This window comes from Montipora foliosa, chromosome 10, assembly GCF_036669935.1.
Source record: "Montipora foliosa isolate CH-2021 chromosome 10, ASM3666993v2, whole genome shotgun sequence".
NCBI lineage: Eukaryota > Metazoa > Cnidaria > Anthozoa > Scleractinia > Acroporidae > Montipora > Montipora foliosa.
Genome location: NC_090878.1, coordinates 6769362 through 6786861, shown reverse-complemented (window position 1 = coordinate 6786861; position 17500 = coordinate 6769362). Strand labels below are relative to the sequence as shown.

The 17500-nt window shown below is 37.1% G+C and overlaps 2 protein-coding genes across 3 annotated transcripts in view; both read left to right on the top strand.

The window, feature by feature from the left end:
* The window catches only part of LOC137973765 (UDP-xylose and UDP-N-acetylglucosamine transporter-like), a 14339-nt gene extending 1050 nt beyond the window's left edge, over positions 1–13289 (top strand). The window contains exons 2-10 of the mRNA XM_068820648.1: positions 2078–2191; positions 3611–3713; positions 3926–3975; positions 6084–6165; positions 6945–6999; positions 7827–7882; positions 7990–8043; positions 9488–9563; positions 11406–13289. Of these exons, the coding sequence (XP_068676749.1) occupies positions 2078–2191; positions 3611–3713; positions 3926–3975; positions 6084–6165; positions 6945–6999; positions 7827–7882; positions 7990–8043; positions 9488–9563; positions 11406–11725 (910 nt within the window). The 3' untranslated portion in view covers positions 11726–13289. The remainder of the gene's footprint in view (positions 1–2077; positions 2192–3610; positions 3714–3925; positions 3976–6083; positions 6166–6944; positions 7000–7826; positions 7883–7989; positions 8044–9487; positions 9564–11405) is intronic.
* Positions 13290–15245: 1956 nt separating this feature from the next.
* Positions 15246–17500, top strand: part of LOC137973183 (probable glycoprotein hormone G-protein coupled receptor) — a 27538-nt gene continuing 25283 nt past the window's right edge. Inside the window, exon 1 of one of the 2 annotated variants that reach the window (XM_068819947.1) lies at positions 15246–15492. The gene's annotated coding sequence lies outside the window, so the exon portion shown is untranslated. The remainder of the gene's footprint in view (positions 15493–17500) is intronic. The other variant, XM_068819945.1, reaches the window with a different exon arrangement.

The window sequence follows — 17500 nt, the reverse complement described above, 5'->3', positions numbered from 1 at the left end:
CCCCAGGGGTGGGGGGTCGGGCATGGGGTGGGGATTTTGACATTTTCATTTAAAATAATTCAAATTTCCCACCCCTGGGACAAAATGATTGGTCAAAATGTCCACACGGGGGCAAGTGAAGGTGGTAAAATGTCCTTTGTATGATCAAAATCGCTAGCCTGTGGATGTCACATACGATCAAAATCTCTACCCTGGGGACAGACCTCACGATCAAACTCCCGTGGTTAGGCCCACCTGTCCCCCCTGGGACTTAACATTGATAGGTGCATAGACCTAATGCATAAATGGTGGCCAAAAGAATATTCTTTTGTTTATGTGCTAATTAGCCTCACTAGCCTCGTTTGCATGGACAAAATACAAAAAGAAATGTTGCTTGAGAGCCATGCTAGTGAGTCTAATTAGCACATAAACAGAATATTTTTTTGGCTGCCATTTATGCATTCGGTCTATTAGATATTAGAAATTTCCTCACGTCGCTTCAAATTTCGCAGAAATAAATTTGCATAATTTTGTTTTCAATTGTTTATGTGAAATTTACAAATTTCGTTTATGGTCGTTATAGCTTGATTCTGATCATCACACTTGCCGAAAATAATCTCAATAGAAGTGCTTTTTAAGAGGTATTCTTGCTATCCACAATCGTCAGACCTCAAAGGATTTATAATGGTTCGGAGATGGCAAAATTCCCATAGATTCACTGTACTTTAAGCCTTGTTTGTCCCCCAACCAATATAGTGTCACAAACCGTGAAAAGGTCTATTTTCTGTGTAAAGAATCCGACCAAATTTCCTCAGTCAAAATATGGAATGGGACAAGCATGTTCCTTTTAAGACTTTCTTTTTTTTTTCTCAAGAGACTGGATACCAATCATTTAGAATAACAAACATGGCTGCCGGATTTTCAATCGTTACTTCATTACTTCATAAGTAGTAATTCTCACCTGCAGTTGTGCAGCTACAAGCCATAAAGCATCCACGTGAATTGATTGAAACCCGCATGGTTCATTAGGGTAGCTAAACACCAAGGCCGATGGGGTACGCCATGTTTTTTTCTTTTTTCAAAGAGCATGGTACTATTGGGACAAAGCAAATGGAACAGGATTTTCCATTCATTCCAGGAAAACCAAGAGGAATACCTCTGAAGGTATTTCTTTTTACCCGAAAAATTTTTAGTGGAATGTCTGTTCCATTTGATTTACCACCCCCCCCCTTCATGTTGGCGGGTGGTGTTGGGTTCCCTATAATTAGGTATCAGATCCTGCCAGGTTTTTCTTCTGCCTTTTTTAAGATACAGTCTTGTCAAATATTCTGGGAACAGGTGTGATGAACGATATGTGGAAAACTTGTGATTGCCTACAAAACAAGGGTCCACATGCACGGCATCAAAAATTCATTGTGGGAAGGAAAACAGAGTATGCTTATACAGCAACATCTAACGATGTGTTTTAAAGCTAACTACATTTTCAGTTGCAAAATTGTCCCATTTTTTAAAAGCACATTCAAATTTTTCTTGCCCTCATTTGTCAACTCCTGTAGGACAAGTTTAGGTTTCAGGCCAAAGAGTGGATCTATGTTTAACTTATTATAAGCACAGCTGTTGAATTGAACTTAAGAATAACCCAAAAGCCCAAGAACCATTCTTTTCACTCTCAGGACCTAAACTTTCGGTAGACTTTCATATACCGGACCAAAATGGCGGAAGACAAAAGAACCATTGTTATTCTGATTAGGCCTTGTTGATTAGGTATTGTTATGTTAGTTTGTTCTTTTGTTTTATGGACGTTAATTATTCAGGGTCCGGTATATGAAAGATAAGCCTAAACTTTGGATGTGAAGTCTGGTTTGTTTCATGGGTGTATCCCTTTTTTCGTGTTACTCTCTAAATTTAAATGGACATTAAACTTAATGCGTGATCTAGAATAATGAAGTTTTTCATGTGGTTGAGCCCCGTTTAAGCCTGGATTTTTCAGGCTTTCTTCTTAGCTGCTTACATGGAAGCTGCTCCTCAACAGTGAAGATCTCCAACTCTGATGTGAAACTTAATGTGGTAATAATTTTCTTATTTTTCTTTACTTCAGAGAAGATGCTACTTGTGTAAACACTGTCACATTTTTTCAGTTTCTCTTCATTGCCATCGAAGGATTCATATTCGCTGCAAACTTTGGACTCAGTAAACCCGTCATTCCTCTGAGGTAAAATGTTTTGTACGTGGGTATTAGCTTTGATAGCAAAAAAATTATGTGCGTATAAAGAGAGTTCTTTAAGCATAAAAGGGTAAAAACGAATGGTAAAAAAGATAAATCCAACGTTACTGAGTAGTGATGACTCCATTATCAAGGAAAAAATATGTATCAGATAATGCAAATTACAGCATTTAAAGCGATTTTTGGCATAAAGAATTAAATACTTTGGCACGAATGGAGTCTGATTGCATGTTGAGATTTGGCTTTAAAGCTTTTATGAAAAGCATTTCATGCACTAAACAGTCAAATCTGGTTCTGCATTTCTTAAGGACATTCGTGCATTGTTTGTGTGCAACTTTTACTGCGCAGGTAACATGACTGTAATATGTCACACATTACTTCAAGCATTAGTTAAGATCTTATGGTGACAAAAATGCCGGGGAAAATTTTCCAGGTCGGCTAAAGAGTGGCACATTTATTTCCAATAAATATTCATCATGAAACATTAAAGAGAAAGGACCGGGAGGCTGAAAAAGGTCACTAATTGAGTAGTGGTTGAAAGTTCAAAAAACTCGAGAAAGGTTAGTTTTAGTCAGCGACATTGCGTAAATTAATGGGGGTTTTTATTGCGTTACGAACTTCTTAGTTCAAAATGAATGCATGTTTTTGAAGTTCTTTTCCTTTACTTTCATGAAAATAGAGCAGAATTACATTCTCTTCCTAATCCACTTGAATAGTGCGACCCTGTGAGGAAACAGCCAGAGATTATATTTCACAAAAACCACACTCCAGAAGATGAGAAAGATGGCAATGGAGAGATATGATACAAAACACTAATTTATGACCTAACTTCAGGTTTATGACCTAATTTCAGGCGAGAAATGAAACAAATTTAAGTGTGGGAAGATTCTCGCTCGAACATCCTTAAGCACTTCGAAACACTTATAATAGCAGCTCCTGAGGCATCGTCCTGTGCACATCCCATCCCGTTGCCAAACACTACAAGAACATAAAAATTTGGTTTTATCAACAGAGTTGATAATGTAAATTGGCCACCGTACAGAAATTCTAAAAGCTGACGTTTCGAGCGTTAGCCCTTCGTCAGAGCGAATGGATTCGCTCTGACGAAGGGCTAACGCTCGAAACGTCAGCTTTTAGAATCTCTGTACGGTGGCCAATTTACATTATCAACTCCGTTGATAAAACCAAATTTTTGTGTACTACTTCCCCACCGACGCAGCACCACAGTTTCTTTAGAAACTACCCCTTCACTACAAGAACATGCTTGATGGCATGAGTCATGTCAAAACATGTCTTTAAAAAGTTGCCTTGTGAGTCTTAAATTTAGTTTAATACTTTTAAGATTTGTTGTTGTTGTTGTTGTTGCTGACTGATTTGACAGTCTTATTGATTGTTTTATATTTTCAGAACTTATATGACAATGGTCGTCTTCTTCTTCTCAACCAGTGTGATTAATAATTATGCACTCAGATTTAATGTGCCTATGCCTCTTCACATGATCTTTAAATCAGTAAGTGATTTTTTTCTAAATGGGGGGGGGGGGGGAGAGTAATGTTTATGAATGATAATTGAAGGCATTTCGTCAACCCATTCTCTCCGGAGAGCTAGACTTAAAGATTTTACTCTAAAATTAAGAAGTTGAAAAAATGAATTGTTGAATTTGGGCTTGGGCCAGAGTAAATTGGTATCATTATGTCACATAATAAATTGTTTTATCCACAGGGGTCACTGGTGGCAAACTTGGTTTTAGGAATGATTATATTAAAACGGAGGTATGTGTGATCATAGTACAGGTGGAGCACAACTAGAATTTAAATCAAAGCTATTAAATTTTGTTGTTTCTCTGCTGACTGTAAAAGGATGTAACAAATGCTGTAGCAGTTCAGACTTATCGTCCTTGTGATAGCGCACTCTAGGCCCAGGTTGCTTGAAACATGGTTAGCATTAACCAGAATTAAACCTATAGGTTTTGATACCTCTTAACCAACGGTTAGCACTAACCAGGCTTCAAACAACCAGCCCCAGGCCCCAGTTGTTAAAACGATCGATTGCATTATCTGCTGGGTAAATCCATAGTTACTAAAACAAGGAATGACCCACAATGAGCTACAATGACCTGCAATCAGGTACATTTTATGGTAAAATAAGGTAATGACCTGTAATGAGCTAAAATAAAAGATAATTACCATGCCCCAGTTGTTCAAAAGATGGATAAAGTGGATAGAGGAGAATGTTTTTAACCTTTGTACTGCAGACCTGGCCCCAGTTGTTCAAACAATGGATGGTGGTACATGCATCTGCCGGATAAATCGCTATCCAGTGGATAAATCATAGCAAAACCAATTGCACCATCCAATGGATAGTGGTTTATCTGGTTTATAGCTTTGTCCATCTTTTGAACAAGTGGGGCCAGATCTTTAACACAAAGACACAAAAATGCTGTGGTAACCTAAGCACCTGCGGATGATTTATGAATCAACCTGAACGTCAAAGAAATATTATTTGAGATTTCTCCAGGATAAAGAATTTAAATAAGAGCTGTACAGTCATTAAATTACAAGAATTTTTTTTCTCCTCCTTAATTTAACTTCACTTAACTTAACTTTAACTTTATTCATTTATATTGTGCAAGTAAAGCTTTACAACAGCGTTGTAAAACGTAGTTAATGGAGCGTGACTCACTAGAGCTATCCTCCACATGTCACGTTATTTCGTAAACATTACGCAACACAAACGAGACATGAATGGATTCCTATATTCTAACAATTCGAACTGAGTTACTTTATCCTTGTCCTTAATACTGTCTGCTTACAGTTATATCCTTTATCTGGATTGGTCAAAAGCAACAACTATCCCCATTCATGTCGCGTTGAGCACTTCAGAAGTTGTTTGTATTAGATGGTACGTTGGTCACCATTGGTTTAGTCCTAGACATAAGTCTCAGTATAAAAGGTCTAGTAAAGTCCGAAGTATCATTCTGTGAGCTCTATAGTTAACTGTAAGGCGTACCTTTACTGTTTACGAATTTTATTCCCACCCTGCATCCCTTTGGAGGTTTTGTTAAGGTCAAGTTTAATAAATTCGGGTTCACCTCTCGGTACACTCTTCGGTTAAGTCTCGCAGCAACTTCCCCAAGCTTTGGTGTTTTTCATGCTATGCCATTTTACGCTCTCTATCTGCCTTTGTTCTTGCCCGATCCAGAACGTGCCTGCGGAGTCGGCTCGTAGTGCTGGGGAGATAGGGAGGCTTGAGTTATTTTTACCGGCTAAACTCTTTCCATTATAGCACGATGCTGGCGGGAGGTTTAGCTCGTAGTGCTGTGGAGAGTTGGCTTTTACTGGCCTACAACTTGTCCAATCCGGTGCGGTTCGCCTCTTGCGTCGGGGAGATAAGTTCAGGATTAAGTCACGCTACGGAAGTCGTCTGTCACACCGATCGTGGAGTGGTGTCCCCCCCTTTTACGCCAACATTTTCTCTTGCTTTTTGTTATTGTAGTGTGTCTTAACTATAAATAACCGTGGGAAATGTGACATTAATATCAAATTAAAGTTTTCAAATGCGCATTACAACAAATATCCCTAAATAGTAACAATATAAAATATAAATATACTAATACTAATAATGTAAAATAATTATAAACTACTAATTGGAAATAAATATGAGCTAATAATATAAATAAAATATGCTAACTACTAATTAAAAAGTATACTATTCTTATATACTTACAATAAAATAGATAATTATTAAGTTCAGAGTACCTGAATTCAGAAATAAGTGTTATAAGTATTTAGTCCAAACTCTCAGAACAAGTATGATAAAAAAATATTGTTCCCAGTAACTTACATTTGCAAATGCAATGTATGAATTTTGTTATTTTTAGATATCATTTGTCAAAGTATCTATCAGTCCTTATGATCACAGCTGGGATATGCCTGTGTACATTTGCATCAGCTAAGAAATTGGTAAGGATAGAAAGAAGAATCTTTTTGGTAACTCTCTATGAAGTATACTGTAGAAAACAGACAACTTTTTTAAAAGACATGTTTCGGCATACTTATGCCATCATCAGTTTAATGAGTTCCTAAGTGTGAACAGTTATAAAGTCTACGGGTAGATGAAAAAATTATTACAACATGACGTAATACAAAAGTGGGTACTATTTACAGTGTGACACCAAACATCAAGGTGTAAACTAAAACGTGAGAAAAGTGTTGTAATGCTGTGAGAAAAATGCTGTTGTAAAACGTGAGAAAAGTGTTGTAACACTTTTCTCACGTTTTAGTTTACACCTTGATGTTTGGTGTCACGCTGTAAATAGTACCCGCTTTTGTATTACATCATGTTGTAATAATTTTTTCATCTACCTGTAGACTTTATAACTGTTCACACTTAGGAACTCATCAAAGTGATGATGGCATAAGCATGCCGAAACATGTCTTTTAAAAAAGTTGTCTGTTTCCTACAGTATTTATCATACTTGCTACTATTGCGTCTCTGTGAAGTGTGAAGAAATGTTAATGGTAAAGTACTGTACTACTGTCACTAAAATCTATTGCTCATCTCCACCACTTACAAAAAGAATGGGTCACTCCATGTGAGAGCCACTTTGTATTCCCTGTCCTTCAAAATGTTGAATTTATTTGTCATATGTTGCCTGTGCGATATCCTTATTCAGGCCTGTGAAGTTTGCCTTTTTGGTAATTGAAAAGTTCTTTAATATTTTTTTATGGCTGTATGTTAGGAGTTCAAATCCACTACTGGAGATCCTCTTGCAGAGTACAAGTGGTGGTGTACTGGTAAGTGGTATACAATAACATAACAACACAATCTTCTCATAAATTTATCCTCTCACAGAAATGACAAGACAGCATGAACATCCACCCATACTGTAGTTGCTGCAATCATTTGAAGTGCTACTATGATAAAAAAATCACTTTCTTTTTTTTCTTCAGATTTTGAAAGAGTGTTTTTGTTACACCTGACTGGTATAATTTTGAGTGCAAAGTTTCAGTGTGTAAACACAACTTATTGCATGTGCAAAACACGAGTTTAAAAGTCTGAAAGCCCAAAATTGAAACTCCCATGCTGCATGTTAATTCAGCTGCATACACATGCATTACATTCTTAAGATATTGAGTCTTTGACACCGTTTTCTCCTTGATCCAGCTCTCTGGGGGTTATTTCTAAAGTTAGTAATGAGTGATCACTGAATAGAAAAATTCTAGTTAAATCAAAACTTTGGTCACCTCTTGTTTAGTTAGCATGATAGTTTTGAAATCCAAAGAAAAAGAAAAATCGATTTTTGATCATATTAGCACTTTAAAGGTGATGAGAGGGCAGAGGGTGGTGGGAGATCAGGGCCCCAGTTGAGCACCACACGCAAATTAGTCTGCTCTTTTTAAAGAATTAAACATATAACTATAGGCACAGCTGTTATTTTAACAATATGCAAATAGAGTGCCCTGTATACTGTGGTTATCCCTGTTTTACAAACCACACCAGTTACAATCAACTTGAGTGTAGTCAGCTTGTCAACTTGATGGTCCTTGTGTTACAACATACCTTTTACCCCGGATTAATCAAATTGCTTATCATAATCTTTTATTATTTTTTCTTGATAAAGGAGTTGTTCTTCTAGTGCTTGCATTATTTCTTTCTGCAAGGACAGGAATCTATCAGGTACACTTATTTTTTTTCCTAGTCACATATAAGGAGTTGTACATTGTTGTTGAGGTTTGATTTGCCAAGGTTTTAACTGTGCTAATACTTCTTCTCAACGACTCAAGGAGCAAATGTACGCAGAATATGGAAAGCATCCTAGAGAGGCTCTGTTTTATGCGGTGAGTGCATCTGAATGTCTCTCATCTTAATGACAAGTTGTAACACTTTCATCAGTGTGTGGATTGCATTCTATCTTTGCTCTTGAGATCGGTTTGATGATGATGATGATGTTGATGACGACAATGAACTTTATTTAAGTGTGAAGTCCTTGTGCACTGGGGCACTAGCGGACATTACTAAATAACGAAACAGCGAAACGAAGCCAAAAACACCATGTATGACCCCACCATACATTGAATACTAACCGACAAAGGTTGGATTTGAGATTAAGTATCGTTTTAGGCCTAGAACATTATTGCTCCTAATCTCAGTCTTAATCTGAATCCTAATCTTAATTGCAATGAATTAGGCCTAAAATGATATTTAATCTCAAATCCAACCTTTCTCAGTTAGTATTCATTGTATGGTGGGGTCATACATACAATACGATACAATACGTACTTAATTGACTGCTCCCCATAGGGGCTTTATAGGACCAATGAAACACAGTTAACGAAACGAAGGGACAGAACAACAACAACAAACGTTAAGAATCCCAACTGGCCGGAGGCAAACCATTTGGTTATTTACAAGTGCAGCTGAGAAGTTGAACCAGGGACTACCAGGATCAAATTCAACAAATGGTCAGAGCGGGTCTTGAACCCGGGATGTCCAGATCTCACGGCAACCGCCCTAACCACTGGGCCACACTGCCCCTACATAGTGTTTTGGAGCTTCGTTTCGCTGTTTCGTGGTTTGGTAATGCCCAGCACAAACTGGGGACGCTGTACACATACAAATCAAATCAGAGTACCCCATAGAAAAACCTCTGGGAACAGAGAAGAGAACCAACAAACTCAAACCGCATAAGACACTGAGTCTGCAAATCGAACCCGAGTTACATTGGTGGAAGGCAACTGATCTCACTGCTGCACCAACCCTGCTCCCTAAGCACTCATTGGCACTCTTTCTTTATCTTTCCTCTCTGTCATCATACAAACAATGTCTTTTTTTTATGAAAAATTAATAATTCTGCTGGTCTCAGTCTTTGGGATGTTATTGAGAGAGCAAACAAGCAGTGAGAACTTCAGCTGCAGAGTGGTCTTTTTTACAAAGTTTCCTTAGTTGTTAAATTCTTGTACTCCTGGAGCGTTCAATAATTGCATTTTCAATATACATTAGTTACAATGTATTACATCAAACTTACACTGGGTTGCATACAGTACATTGTATCATCTCACAAAATTTCCCAAGGATGGTAGAATTCAAATGTTAAAGTATCATCTCCTTTGTGATTTGTATCCTAACTAATCTAGAGTACATGTATATTTTCATATTTTGGTGATGCTGTTGATGTTGTTGTTTTTTTTTTTTTCAAAGATAATCACATGGACTGTTGTTTGGGTATGAGAAATGCTTAATTTTGATGGTTTTTGGTTTTATTTTTCTGTTTCATGTGCACAGCATGCTTTGCCACTGTCTGGGTTCATTCTTTTGTCACAAGACATCTACAGGCACATTTTTGTTTTTAACTCATCTGGTGAGTATGACTAGATGCCTTTAAACTTTTTTTGTGCATGAAGTAATGTAATTTAAAGTAGCATTTTATACAGTACATCATTAATATGTAAAAAAAAACACCATACTTCTCCATTAGGGACCAAGTCCATCCCCGTTGCTCACAATCAAATTTATGTGCAAGGCTGCAGATCCTCTCTTAGCTCACACCACATTCTTCTCTTACTCTTTGCAAAACGTTTTAAGGGATTAATAATTATCGTTTTGTGGTAAAGCTACTAATTTAATGAAATATTAAGAGACAGTCACCCGTCCCAAGCCCATTGTTGTCTATGCTGCGATAACCTTTAAGTGCATCTATCATGGTGTCACTATAATTATAGTTATAGGTATGGCCAGAGTTTGAATGTTGCACACTGTGTAATTTACACATGTCACTTCACAAACATGTACATGTAATTAACGCACCTGTGATACACTCACATCTTAATTGCACCTTAAAAGATGACCACACTCCGATGCATCTTGGATGTATTTAAGTGAAAAGAGCAACACGTTAGAAATTCAGTTGTGGACTTGTAATGATACAGTTAACATGAACACCCAAGTATGGACATGTGCATACCTATTAACTTTGTTTTCTGAGGGAGAAATGGCTGACTTTACAGAATTCTAAGTATTTACACAGTGAATAGGGCTCAGAGATTGTCATTCCACACTCAACTATAGGTAGTTCACCTAGATTTCAACTGTTTTTTTTCTAATGAAATGACCATCTTATCCTGAATGGCCCCGAACAGTGACCTTTTTGCCTTTACCAAATGTACGCCAACCTTGTTTCAAACTGAATTACGTAAACAAAAATAAAAGGGATTCAGATAAGGTATAAGTAATCTTTGGCATCGTCATGAAAAATGTCAAGTTTCAATTTTTGTGAAACGTTTTAACATTGCTAATACTAAGGTTCATTTACTATAATTATATTTACAGTAGTTTACTTATAAGTATTACGTGTATGAAAGGGTGGAATCACCCTATCAGTCTTTACAAATTGTTTAAGAATAAGCCTTTATCATAATAATAATAACAATAATAATAATAATAATAATAATATTTATTATTTATATTGCACATATTCTATAAAACAGTGATATGCGCATAGCAATTTCACAAGGTTAAAAAGTGATAGAGCAAGTTTCAATTGAGTGTCGTAAAACCAAAACCAAAGTAATTACTTTGGCCAATCAAAAAGTACTGAGACAATCCGGCAAACCAATCAAAACTCGAAGTCATTACACGTAGCCGACACAAAGCGCGGGAAAATGTGCACGCGTGAGCCACGATTGGTTTTGGTTTCACTTCTGATTGGTTGAAAAAATGGTGCGAGAACTTTGAACCAATCACTGAGTGAAGTAATCATAAACCAAAGTAATTATCTAATTACTTTCAACACTCAATTGAAAACCGCTCTAATAACTTAGAATTAATAAGAATGATGTGATTATAAGCTCAAAATTCTTAAAACTTACCCTATGTATTTGAACATACTTTTTTTAATTTATAAAACCTAATTGCTATAACTGTTATCCTATAAATGAACGATAATAATAAAATAAAAAGATAATAAAATATTTATATAAAATAGATAATATATTATATATTAATAAATAATTATTATATGTCTTAGTGAATAAATAAGCCTCAGCTAATGTCTTAAAAGTGTCAATGGGAGAGATGTTTATGTTTAGTAGTTTCTTTGGACAGTACTGAGTTATGCATACTGCATCGATTTCATGAAATTTCATTTTAAGTAGATGCACATCAATTTACAATGAATGATGATAAGTGGTGCCGTCTCTTTCAGCTCCATTAGTTTTATTCAATGTCACCTTCCACATTCCCAAGCTGTGGGCTTACCTGGCTGGTAATGTAATCACGCAATACGTCTGCATACGAAGTGTTTACACCCTGATGTCAGAGTGCACTTCATTGACCGTCACCCTTGTTATCACACTGCGCAAGTTTTTAAGCCTGATGTTTTCAATCTACTACTTCAAAAATCCATTCACTGTTTATCATTGGATTGGTACCACATTGGTGTTTGGTGGAACCCTTGCCTTCACTGAAGTAACAAGCAAGATTTGGGCAGCTCTCAAGCCTGAAAAAGAAGTCAAATTTGATTGATCTTTGCTCTTGTCCTTGCTGTGCTTGCACTGGACACATGAGCAACAAGACTCTGAAGACAGGAAGCAAGATGATGAAATTTCGTGACAGTGAATGTTATGACTCAAATCATTTAAATTTCTGGTGGTTTTGATGATCCATACATTGTCTGTGCATTGGATGCAGTTGCTCTTCAGGGTAGACACAGTAACATGGGAAGTTGTCTTGAACTTGGGAGTTGCATGACCAGTCATCTAACCCTTGATCAAAGTTGCAATGTGTACACTTTTTGCCCCCCTCTCATCCTCTTATTCTCACTGGTGTTACAGCCACATACATTGGACTGAGGCGATTTTTAGATGAAATTTTTCCAGAAGCAACAGCATGGACCCGTTTTAGGATTATTGAACAATTATTCGCTGACTTCGTCTCTGTGAATATTCACTGATAATCACTGAGCCTGAGGCGAATAATTGTTTTAGTATAAATACACAGGTGATTATTTCAAAAAAGAGAAAAAAAAACATTTCAACGTGAAATCATCTTCACTTACAGTGGCAAAACTGCTACTGGCAGCCATTTTGTCCGTCAAGGTGATTATAGGGTGATAATCCGAGATAGCGAGCCAATGAGAGCGCATGATTTTGTATAATCACCTGTGTGTTTATACTAAAAATTAATATTATTATTTTGCCCTTTTTTAAGATTATTACAATTATCATTATTTGTAACGTATTACACCTTGGATTTTAAATGAAATATGGAAATTATTTAGATTAATAACCGCTTACTAACCGAGCTTGCCCGGGCCATACTGGGAAATATTGGCCCGAGGTCGTGGCAGTACGGACCGAGCGAGTTGGGTCGGGACGAGTGAAATTGTGTTGAGGGCAAGAAAAAGTCGAGTGAAGACTAGGCCCCAGTCTTCGCTCGACTTTTTCCTGCCCTTGCCACAATTTCACTCCTCCCGACCCACTGAGAACCTGAAACAGGCTAACTAGTCTATGAACCTAGCAATCAATGGCACTGGAGAATGAAGATTGTTATTTCACTTTTGAATGCATCAACATTTCACGCAGATATGCGTAAACCATAAGCATAAATGGTAGCCAGCAAATTGTTCTTGTGGTATTTTTGCTCATTCCATCAATTATTCTCATTTTAGTGCAATTTCTTATGTTATATTTTTATTTGAAATCTTTATTTCTCTTTGTAATTCACTCGGGTATTTCACTTTCTTAATTCGAGCAACTATTCTGTTTTTATTTTGTTCGAGCTAACAAGTTTTAGTTGTTATAATTTGCGCAGGAAAAGGAAGAAAAATATATATGAACAAATATGTAAATGCTATCATTCGTACAATCAGATTTACAATGTGGTTTAACTTCACTGTATGCCACATTGTCATAGTTATTGTTCAAATTAATACTGGCAAGTGGCAGGGAGATCTTTAAGTATGTTATTGCCCTTAGCTCCGGAATGCCACTTGCAATACAGCTGTAATTATATCTTATGATTGGTCAGATTATTGTATCTAATGGAATAAGCCCGAGCGGCCTAAAGAGAGCACATGGTCAGAAAAACATTTGTTGTTATTTTTATATTTTGTTGTTTTTGTTTTTGTTTTGTTTGTTTCGTTTCGTTTTTGTTTTTGTTGTTGTTTTGTTTTTTTTTGTTTGTTTTTTTTTTTGTTGGGGGGGGGGGGGGGGTCTTGCCCATTCCTGGACTCAAATCGTGAAACGAGTTGCGTTGACACTACCACCACAAATACCTTACTAAGCATCTTTTCACTATTACAAACGCTTAGATAGACTACAGTCCTTGTTATTGAAATGTTCACTTCAGGTTTTCGTCCTTGGCTCAAAAACGTTCGGTGCTTAAAGCTCCCCAGTCTTACAAATTGACGCAACAACGAGTCAAAAGCCGGACTGGAAGAAGGCATAAAAATGGGCTACTTGCAAAGAGTGGATGAGTGGGATTGAGAGAAATCAAGTTGACCCATGCCGCCGGGCCATGCCTAATATGCAACAGACGCTTGTGTCAAGTTACCGGTGAACCTCCCTCCACAACGTTCTCTAATGGCTACATCGAAGAATACTACGGTCGATTTAGGGGTGCTATTTTGCCATTTAGCCATAGAGAATGCTGTACGATTGAAGCGTAAAAATTCTTCGATTTTACCTCTTCACGTAGCAAAACGTCTCCGATTCTGCATCTAGGAAAAAGTCTCCGATTGTACGATTCTCCCATTTTACCACTTCATATTACGATCATTCTATGCTAGACGGAATTTATCTTCCTTGCACGTGTTTCGAGAACGGGGCATACATAAGCCATGCATGGGCTACGAACGGGGCTCAAAGTCACTGTAAAGTATGGGGCACTTGCTCGATTTTTCGTCTCTTCCCGTCTTTTTTCGATGATCAACTCAATTGTTGCATTTTCTTTGCAAACGGACGAGTCTGGCCGGCGAATTCTGACAAAAGGAAAGCGCCCGTAGAACTGAAGTCCAAAAAATCGACAAAATGGCATAATCTTGAAACTGAAGTCCAAAAAATTGGAAGAATGAGGAATCTTGGAACTGAAGTCGGGGAAATCGGATGAATTGTAGACTCGAAAAATTAGGAGAATCTGAAATCGTAGAGTCGGATTTAGCCATCATCGCACCCTAATGGAATTATGCTACAGTGATGAATTTGGGCATCATGGACTGTATAGTAGGGCCAACTATTGCTTGGTAGTTGAAAAATGTGAGGTGGCAGCGAGATTTTCTAGTATCCAAACGTTCAGAAATAATGAGAATTTAATTAAAACGATTAGTGGTTGAAATGAGAATGGTTATAACAGACTTAAGTCTATACCGTGACTTCACTGGTTTGGGGCTCACTCTACTCTGAACACCTGGCTGGTTATTTAATTTGTGCTCCTTAATTAAAAATATCTATTGGCAATATCGTAGTGTTTAGAATTACGGCATATAGAAATGCTTCGATACTTTTTACGATCCTTTTAATATTAAATTTTGTGGAGGTGTGAAGTTCGTTTCGTTTCAACTAAATAACTAAAATACCGAAATTTGTGATAAAACGTTTCATTTGCGACATCTTACATAATTTACCAATATGAACGGACGTTATTGACAAACCGACAAGCACCTGTCTTTTTTTCCGAATGTAGTTCTAGTAGGAGAAAAGTAGAATTAATATTGTAATGTACTCATTACCGGTTGGTTTTCTATTGATGAGTTTATTGTTTCCCATTTCTCTCGATAAGCGCAGTTTGAAGTGTAAAAGCAAATGCATGTTTTATGACTAACGAAGGAAATGAGAATTGCTGTCCGTTCTGTAGATGAACCATAGTTAATTGAGGGACTTGTTATGAAACTTTCAAACCTTTGAAAGCCGGAACAATGTCGCATTCGATGTTGAATTGACCGTGACAGGGCACTATCTTAATTTTGTTTTCGCTTTGCATAGGCGACCATGGGCTCGTTTTTTCGTTGCGCATAATTTAATCGAGAGATTTGATTGGTTATCTTCTCGAAAAAACGTGTGTTTTTTGCACCGTCAAGACCAAAAACACAGACAAAAACATGAAACAAAAAGATTTGTCGAGTTTCATAATCATCTCAATGCATGAACTGTGGATGAACTGACAATTTGCTACCGGTAATAATCACTTGGTTTTCCACTCGATGGACATCGGTTTTCTTCCCTTTGGAGATCACTACAATAGTGAATTGTCTACTGATTCCAGACAAGGAAGTATGTGTGGTTTTCCAATATAAGGTGATTTTATTTTTCTTTGTTTCATTTGAGTTTTGATTCACGTCATGCTACTTCACTCTCTGCTCGCGTAAAATTTTACTGTTTTTTCCACCCATCCAGAATTTTTTAATATTAATTTTTTTACCGCCGCATGTAATTTTCAAACGTCTGTTGAGGGGCGTTCTGAAAGTAAACATGTTAACCTGCAACATGTGGAACGAAGAGACTATGAAAGACTATAGAAGCGTCTAACCCTTTGACTCTCAGGCTAGGGGTGATCGGTACGTAAATCCTCCTCAATTTCAATGAAATGTCGGTCAGGCAGCTAGATGAGAGTAAACAATATTATCAGCTTAAGAGGTGTGATCTTGATACAACTAAATTCTCATGACTACCCAACAAACTAGTTAGTAAAATGAACGTTTCGATCGTTTTGGTCATCGCATTTAAGAATGTTTCTTGAGCAATAACTATAGGAAAGCCTGAAAAATTCGGGCTTTAGACGTTTCCCGCTTAACGGGTATCTAGGCCCGTTAATTGAAAGCTGCCTGTGATGTGTTAGTTTGCGGTTTGAAGTAGACTAATGCGAGAGTTATTTGCTTTGTAGTTTGTTTCGCGAGCTGTACAAAATGAACGCTGAAAAAGTAAAAATTTATTTACTACAAAAACATTTATGGTTAGTTCCTTACCGCGTGAAAAAGGTTAGTGAAAGAAGCAGAATGTTCGCTTTTTCTCTTTCATGAAAAGTGCATCGTTCTTATTCGCTGGACCAATTATTTTAATTTTATATTTATCCCGAAATTTTTTGTTTATAGCGCTACTATGACCAACAAATGGATTTTTATTTTTCTCTGGATTTCAAAACTATGTCAAGTAAATAGTAAGTGAACCAAGTTTTAAGCCTTGATTAAAAAAAGACGGCTGTTTGTTTTAACTGGAATTTTTCTATTTGATGGTCCGCCATTACTAACTTTAAAATCTTGAGAGAGCCGGATCAAGGAGAAATTGAGGTCAAAGACTCGATAGTTTGAAGGTCCGAGCAACAACTTCCAACATTGTTTGTTCGAATTTCCCATTGCGTGTCTTAACAGATCTTCACATTGTTGCAAGTCCGTTCAACGTCGCTCTCCCCTAGACCCAACCCTCTGAGGTTCAAGCGGTCAGTTTGGAACGTGATTAATGGCGGACCGTGAAATCCAAAATTTACACTCAAGGGTCTCTTTATGAGCGTTGTGTGTGGAAGTGGCAAAAACACAAGCCTTTGCGGGGTTATTTTACTTATTGCAATCCCTTTCGTTGCTTAGAAACTAACTCGTTTTTGCATCGATATCGCCCTTCATTTTTTCAATTTGTTTAAAATGTCAGATTTTGAGAGCTAAATACGGGCAATGAGGGCATTCCCTGTTCACAATTTTGTTTATCACAGTTTTTTTACACGTGTTATATCGTCATCGGTGCCACTGTCGTTTCTTGAACCGTGATTTGTGCTGAATTATCCAATAACCTAGTATAGTAAACTAGCAAACTGGCGCTACTGATAAGATCCAACATACAAGTTTATTTCCTCAGCATTATTGGTAATGACTACTCCCAAATATTAATATATTGAACTTAGCATCTGATATTAACCTGCTGCAACGATTTTTGTATTCTAAGTATTCTTAACAAGAGGTGGTTAAAGGCGTTTCCCCAAATCATAGCTAATAGAGAGGACTGGTTTGGAAGCTCGGCAAACATCAAAGGAGCAAACAAGGATGCCAAGATTTAGGTTGGAAAGTCCACGACCGTGCACAATCTTTTGTTTTGCGCTCATACACTATTCATAAATTACGTAACCAACACGTTTCTATTGGTTAGTTCCTCAGTACGGAGTAAACAACTATTGCGTTTTGTGCACGATCAAGGCCAAAAAGGAGAACAAAAACCTTCAACAAAGAAAGTTGTTGGGTTTCATAACCATTCTCGTCTATTAACTATGCCCAAATCAAGCAACAATATTCAAATACAGGTTTTACGATTGCATTGAATA